A 7,888-nucleotide genomic window follows, 5' to 3' on the forward strand; every position below is an offset into this window, starting at 1 on the left:
AATAACAGAGATGATCCGGATTCAAGCAAAAAAGAAACAAAATCCCAGCAAAAAACGAGAAAAATTGAAATCCCATTTCTGTTTCTGAGAATAGAATCTCCTCCTCCAGACTCGGTGGAGTTGGAGGAGGTAGAAGAGCTGTTCTGCGCTTTCAACGTCAAATCAAGGGTCCCTTTGGAGTTTAAATTCTCCTTTTGCATCTCGTGGCCGGCTGGAATCCCATCCGCGACGGCACTACCGACCTACCAAACCTGGTTAATCGTCGTCATCTTAGCGGGCAAAGCAATGGTGGCGAAAATTGTAAATGTCCCATCCGCGTTCTCTGCTTCCATATCCGACATCTCATAAGCAATCTTCGAAGGCGCGATCTTGTAAGAACTCACATCGAATGTCTTCACCGTCATCTTCCCGGCAGCCTCGTAAGCGATCAACGCCTGAGATCCGAGCATCGCCAGCGCTTTAGGATTGATCTCCCATGCAACCCATCCACCGGTTTTAGCTGGAGCAGCCACGAACGCTATCTTCAGCGAGGAATTTGAGGAATCGTAGGTCCAGTGAAGGAAAGAGCTCAATTCGGGAAGATCGTTGCATTGATTATAAACTCTGTTTCCTGAAAACTTCTGGGATGAACAGGTGAGGGAATGTGAAGGGTTGCTTTGAAGAAACAGGAATGGAAATACTAGAATCAAAGGAAGCCGAAACGAAATCGAAGACGCCATTTTCAATTTCTTTCTTTCATCTTTTTTTTTTTTTTACCGATCCTAGACGATACCATGACCGATCCGGAAAAAATGTACGATTTCCGATCCTTAACCGATCCTTACTGATACTGATCCTTATTGTATCGATTTTAGCTGACCGATACTGATACCGAGTTTTAAAACCTTGCTCCTACCTTTCCCTCTGTCGATGCTCTCGTGAGCGAATCCGCTGCCGAAGAAAGTACATAAAGCCGCGTTTTGCTGGAAAACGTACGCATGCCACCGGCATCGTAGATCCATCCCGAGGTGGGGCCTAGGCAATGGAATCTCATCAACTCGTTTCCATCTGCAATGCAGCGCGCGTTATCCTCTCTACTGCTACTACTAATACTGTCGCCCCCGCCGCCGCCGCCACCGCCACCTCCACCGCCACCACCACCTCCACCGCCACCGCGGTTGGTGTTGCTATTCAGGTCGCCTGCACTAGCACGAGACTTCACCGTCTCTTGATACTCCCGAACAGAGCTACCGTCTTGGGCAGGTGTTGAACCTTGAACAACATATCGATCCGACCGGAGAATACCTTAGGCGACCAGCTCGTGTGGAAGATTATCTCCACAACGTTGCGAGAAGGGTGTCCCTCCAGCAGCTCAGTGAGCGTTGGGAAGAAGGGTTCTGACGTTTGGGAAGTACATGCAGAGACAATGCATCAGACACGATTTGATGGGCTAGAACTAGGGGTGTCAATTCCTAAATCGAACCGGTAAAATCAGCTGGACCGAATCGAACTGAAGACTTATTGGTTCGGTTTGGTTTCAAGTATTGCAACCCCAAAACCAAACCGAATTGCACCGGAAACCAGATGAACCCGAAACCAAACCAAAACCGGCTCAAAACTCGGACCGAAACCGAAATCAAACCGCTAAGAAATCGAAACACTCCAAAACCGAAGGTAATTTGAACGCTCTTTCTACAACTCGAAGAGGCAATTAGATTGCTGAGTTGCTTAGGGTTTGGATGGTAAACATCTTCAAAGCCTCTCGATTTGCATTGTAACGATTTGACCCAACCAGTCGCCTGGTGAAAGAAATAAAAATTATTATAAGGGCACTTTAAGTACTTCATATTTAATAAAGGTATTTTGGTATTTAAAATAAAATATAATTGCTGATATCAGTATATATGGTATATTCCTTAAGGCCTCGTTTGTTTAGAGGGGTTCCTGGGGTGGGATTATCTGACATGCGGGTCCCACATGTTGATGGGGTAAGTAACAGGAATGGGAAAGTGGGGAATGGTTCGTATAACATCCCACCCCTAGACGTTTGGTTAGGTAGGGGACTTAGGAGGAGAGAGGGAGAGAGAAGAGAGAAAAATAGACATCGCAAAGAAAATAAAACCCATAAAGACCATAGGGTTTTCCCAACTGATGGAAGAAGATGAAACATGTAGCAGAACTGTAATTGGGATTAGATTGCACCCAAGCGAGAACTCGAGACAGACCAGTGAACCCTCACCAAATCAAGGATGAGAAGTAATTGCAGCAAAACAGACTAGAATGGGAATCTGAAACGATGTTGAAGCACAGATATGGAACGGAGCGGAAGTTCAGATCTGAAACATAGTAGCGATCCATCTTAGAACAAGCAAAGTTAACGGTTGTCCAAAAAAAGAAAAAATAAATAAAAAATGTAGGTGCAAGGCCAAAGCTCATATGAAAAACAGAGCAAGCCACAAATTTTTTGCTCCAATTCATAAGTAGTGATGAAGAGAGCAATCATCGGACCAATAAGCAATTTCAACGGTCATCTCCCATCGTTCCTCTCAGCTTTCCCTTTCTCTTTCATTTCCTCTTCCACTCTATTTTTTCCCCAATTGCTCTTCTTCTTGACTTTGATCAATACGGCACCGATGACTTTGGGCGAGGTGGGTCAGCGATCTCCGATCATTTAGCAACAACAACTTTCCTTTCTCTTTCATGTCCCATCATTCCATTTTAGAAGAAGAACTGCCCTCCTTTCATGTCGTTTAAGAAGAAGAAGCAAAGGTGAGAGAGAACCATTCCACTTTGTTTCCCTCAAGAGTCCCACCGATTTGGTGGGACTTTGCAAGGCGGTGGGGTGGGAGAAACATCATGCCACGTGAGCCGACATTAAAAAGTATGTTGTCTACCCAAATTACTATCCCACTCATCCAAACGCCCTAATCCACCATTGGGGTGGGATAGTCCGTACAACTATCCCACCCCTTAAATCACACCCTAGAAAAACCCCTCTAAACAAACGGGCCCTAACAGTGACTGATAGTAGGGGGTCTAAGTCTAATTTTGATGAAACAGAAGGGGTGATCTTATAATTGTGGCATTCTCTAGGGGGTGGCACTGTAAATTACCCAAAAAAAAAATTACCTTCGGTTTTGATTGTGAATCTTCTCCTTTTCATTTTCTTAGTTTCTTCATTCTTTTCTTAATCTGCATTTCATATCAAATATAGAACTTAATTCCATTAGTTAAAATATCTTCATTATTGTAAGCACCAAAACATGTCAAGAAAGCTTATAAGAAGGTATAACTTTTCAGGTTGGTTCTAGCCTATAAATATTCTTTACAGAAGAGGTTAGCAATAAGAACTCTTCCTAGAGTTCCTACTCAACATTATCGTGAATCCAACTGATCACTTACGCTGGTCATAGAAGTTATTGGAACAGAACAAGCTCTGACTTGCATGCTTGGTCTAATAGTCTTTGATGTAGATATGTATCCTTGAAGAGCGACTCATACGTATCCTTGAAGAGCGATTCATACCTATTTGGATATCTGAATAGAGATGAATGAGATTCATATTGTTTTTGGGTCTTGTAGGATTTTAGAAATTTACTTTATTTAGGAAAATCCTCCTTACTTTTATTTTATTCACTTTATTTTAGGAAGTTAGGTTTCGCATACGATCTAGAGACTATTAATGTCAGTTTGCTTAGTTGAGTTTCTATTATTTTTCCTTTAAATTGGTTGTAACCAATAGACAAATCACATTGAAAAGATGAATTGAACTGGTTAGGGTGAAGATCCTATGGGCATTGTGTGTGATCCTCTTCTCTCCCTCTTCTTAGTGTGATTGTAGACACTGAATTTTTACACCTTGAGAAAATGTTTTAGCGATGATGATCAAGATCCAATTGACTCACAATATGACCAAATGGCAAAGATTATCAACTTACCCCTAGCCTATATTTTACACCCAAACTCCATAGAATAACCCTATTTAACCATTTCAAGCCTCGACGCAAAATTTAGTCGAATTTCTGTGGCATTTGGTTAACTTTTAATATAAAATGACCATTTTACCCTTGGCATATTACTTGGTATCCCGAGCCCCCGATTCTTTTCAAAACATTTGGGATGACCTTAATTGGATATTTTAAACATGTTCATAAAATTTCATTAAAATCAGATATGATTTGGGTTTGATCGACGTAAAGCATCATTTTATGTATTCCTCGATTTCCATGTCACTTTTATGTAGAATCCGAATTTGATCACCACAGTGATGGAAATTTCTTGATGAATGCTTCACGGATTTTCAGTTTATATAAACCCCTCTTGCCGGTGCTACTCTAATAGTATATGTAATGCTCTGTTCTATTAACCTTGACATAATATTGTCCTCTTTAACCCATGAGCCTTAGGACTTTAACACATGTTGTGCCATGCTAAGTAGGCTAGATGTTATCAATTAACTCAATAATCTCCCCTAGGTGATGTGGGATTAAAGTTTGCACACGCTCACTGATCTTCCAAATATCCTAGTACTTGTCGTATTCTTAGTGGGAACACCTCAACGATCTCCCAGGCGGGTCTGGTACTTGCCGTATTCTTCGGTGTCACATACGGGAGGAAAAAAATACCGAAAAATACTCCAATGAAGCTCTCATTCCTCTCTTTATCCCATTATTTGCTTTTCTTCCCTTTCCTTTTCAACCCAAACCCACAACAGGTGGAACGCACCTTCACAAATTTTCCAATACTTTTTATCTGTCAAACAAAGGGGGCTAAAAGATAAACAAATGAATCTCAGAAAGGCATAATGGTATAACCGATTCCCAGAGAAGAAAAAAAGCTGATGCTTAGGAATCAAGATTGAAAGGTATGGAATAGGTTCTACTCAAAGCACAAGACCCATCTCTAAGAATTGCTCAAAGACTCCAACTTTCGTATCTCTACTTGCATAAATTGATCAAAATGTGACAAACAACCAAAGAACGAAGGTACTTCAAAAATATCAGACCACCCACTTAGTCACTGATTTAAACCAAAAGGACTTCAACCTAGAACCCATTAAAAATCCAAGTTCAAATCTTAGTAAAAATAAAAAACTGAGCGACTACAACATAAGCATCTTTCCTGAAGCTAAGATTCACCAATAATAGAAGACCCAGAAAGACCATCAAAACAATGAATATAAATTCTAAAATCTATAAAATCTCAATAAAATCCAACTGCATATCCCCATAAGTAAAAGCAGAGTTCTCGATAATAGACATCGTCAAATAAAGATAAGAGAAGTTACCTGAATTGGAGTTTGAGAATTAAAGCAATCATCATACAATAAAACCATGGAACCAAATTATAGAGCCCAATATGGGAGAAACACTTGGATAATTAGAGATCAATGCAATGCAAAGTCGATATACAGACCAAACAGATGCCAAAACGGGGGGATTGGCGATGGAACGTAGGGGTTCAGAGTCTCCCGACGTCGAGCTTCCGCAACTTAAAGTGTGAGGGGGGAGAGAGAGAGAGAGTTTGAGAAGGGAGAGACAAATTAATATTGAAATATAAGGTAAGAATTCGTGAGTTTGAAGGAGAGGGTATTTACGAAATTAACCTTAGCAACATGAGTTCAAGTTTTATAGATATTTGAAAGAGAGGGTATTTTTGTCTCTCTCTTACCAAGTTTGATTTGAGAAGAAAAATGAAGGGAAAATTACATGATTACCCATTTTCCTTTACAAACTTACCCACAAAAAGTTTTGGTTAATAAAAATACCCAAAATTAGGTTTGGGTTTACAAAACTACCCACCCAAAGTTTTAGTTAATAAAAATACCCAAAATCAGGTTTGAGTTTACAAAACTACCCAAAATAGTTATTCTTTATCTTCCACATATAATCATGTATATTTTTATGACTAAAACTTTGAGTGGGTAGTTTTGTAAACCCAAATTCAATTTTAGGTATTTTTGTTAACTTAAACTTTAAGTGAGTAATTTTGTAAAGGGAAACCTTATTTTGGGTATTTTTGTTAACAGAAACTTTTGATGGGTAATTTTGTTAAGAGAAACCCAGAAGTGGGTAATCATGTAATTTTCCCAAAAATGAAAGTGAGAGGGAGAGATGGATTGATATTGAAATATTAGATAATAACTCGTGAGTTTGAAGGAGGGTATTTACGAAATTGACCTAAGTAAACATGAGTTCAAGTTTTATGGATATTGAAGGAGAGGGTATTTTTGTCCTAAGAAAGCTTTACCACAAATATGAGTTCGTACATTTATATATACTAGTTATGACGCACATGCAAATGCACATGTGGCTTTGGTGTGTGTGTGTGTGTGTGATTCATATGTTTTTTTTCTGTATTTTATGTAGTCATATATCTAAATATATGTTCTCAATGATTTGTGAGTAATCTTAGTATTAATGCATTAAAGGAGGAAGAGAAGGCCGAATACGATGTGATTGAGGTAGTGAACGACTTGAAGACCCTGTGAATGGATTATGCCCCTAGATGGCGTCATGATGGAACTGAATTCATGTCTCAATTCTTTATAGTTGATAAACTTTTGATTGATTCTGGTGATGAGAAATTATGATTATTTGCTTGCAGTGGTATACAATGAGAAAATTCTTACCAGAAAAGAAAAGAAGGTATACAGTGAGAAAATTTTAAAAATAAATAATAAATTGAAGTGCATTCGCTATGACTACTTGATTAGTAGATATGATCAAATGGGATTCTTCATTCTCATAAAATCTTAAAATAATTGATAAAAAACTCATTCTGGCATTCAAGTATAGAGCATTGGCTCACTGTGATATCTGGATATTGAAAGAGCTTCTTGAATGGTTTCATTCTTACATTCAAGCATATAGGCATTTGCTCTCTGTTTATGGCTCATTGGGATCTTTGGATGTTGAAAGAGCTTCCTGAATATTTTCTAAAAAAAAAAAAAAAAGGATTTATAGGATTACATGGTGACAGTTTAGAGTAGGAGGGCAGATTCTCTAGTGTTTTATGAGGTGTAGCTGAGTAGTGTGTTGTTTTTCTCTACTTCATGACAGATTGTTTTCCTAGTTGGCTTGTAGAGCTAACTGATTTGGTTGTTTAGGAATTTAAAAGTATGGTGAATGCTTGTATACGGGGATGATAACAAATATAATTTAGTGTTTAGGGATAGAATGATCTTTACTATAGAGAGAAAAAGAGAACATGAAAGAAACTTAGAATCCACCTAAAGTGTGAAAAAATCGATTATTACTCCATGGATCTACACAGCTAAAAGAGATTGAGCTACAACACAAAATTCATTAAATTGTGTAGGACATGTTATTATGGTTCCTTAATATAGAACTTACTTGCTACAAAGACTTGGGTAACACCAGTCCTGTTACAGCTCACACAACCTACTAAGACTGATCATTCAGTCTCTCTTACGACATTATTGACTGAATCCCGCATTTAGCACGAACCTGGTTGGTTTAGCATTGTGAACTCAGTAGGTTTCTTGTGGGTATTGAATCCCCATCAACACTGATTAAAATTGAACCCAAAAGGCCAAAACCATTAAAATGTGATAAATGGTTTCTCATCATGGCTTTGCAGCACAATAATTCAGAAAGAAGACCACCCATATCCCTTTGGCTGCAGAATACCCATTTATATAACCTTAAAAGACACTCAAAAACCAATTTTTCTTGAGGAAATCCAAATTAGTAAATCTTCCTTATAAAGAATTCCCAAATCCAATAGGAATTCAAAAAATATAATAAACTACTGAAGGTTAGGAAAGAGAAGGTTTCCAAATGTGAGAACAATCTAAAAACATGTCGGTTTGGAATTCAAGCCATCGTTACAATGTTGGCTGGAATCATCCATTAAAATGAATAGGATTTTTTTTTTTTTTTTTTTT

At 38.5% G+C, this 7,888-nt stretch overlaps 1 protein-coding gene and 1 pseudogene across 1 annotated transcript; both read right to left on the reverse strand.

Moving 5' to 3' along the window:
* Positions 1 to 242: 242 nt before the first annotated feature.
* Positions 243 to 719, reverse strand: LOC122084762 (cytochrome b561 and DOMON domain-containing protein At3g25290-like). Its single transcript, XM_042653197.1, has one exon. The coding sequence runs from the start codon at positions 717 to 719 to the stop codon at positions 243 to 245; it is 477 nt and encodes a 158-aa protein (XP_042509131.1).
* A 158-nt stretch (positions 720 to 877) lies between these two features.
* Positions 878 to 7,888, reverse strand: part of LOC122084763 — a 14,463-nt pseudogene continuing 7,452 nt past the window's right edge.

This window comes from Macadamia integrifolia, chromosome 7 (assembly GCF_013358625.1).
Source record: "Macadamia integrifolia cultivar HAES 741 chromosome 7, SCU_Mint_v3, whole genome shotgun sequence".
NCBI lineage: Eukaryota > Viridiplantae > Streptophyta > Magnoliopsida > Proteales > Proteaceae > Macadamia > Macadamia integrifolia.

What these genes read in the sequence shown, in the direction of transcription:
- LOC122084762 (XM_042653197.1), bottom strand. Translation starts at nt 719, where the DNA reads ATGGCGTCTTCGATTTCGTTTCGGCTTCCTTTGATTCTAGTATTTCCA.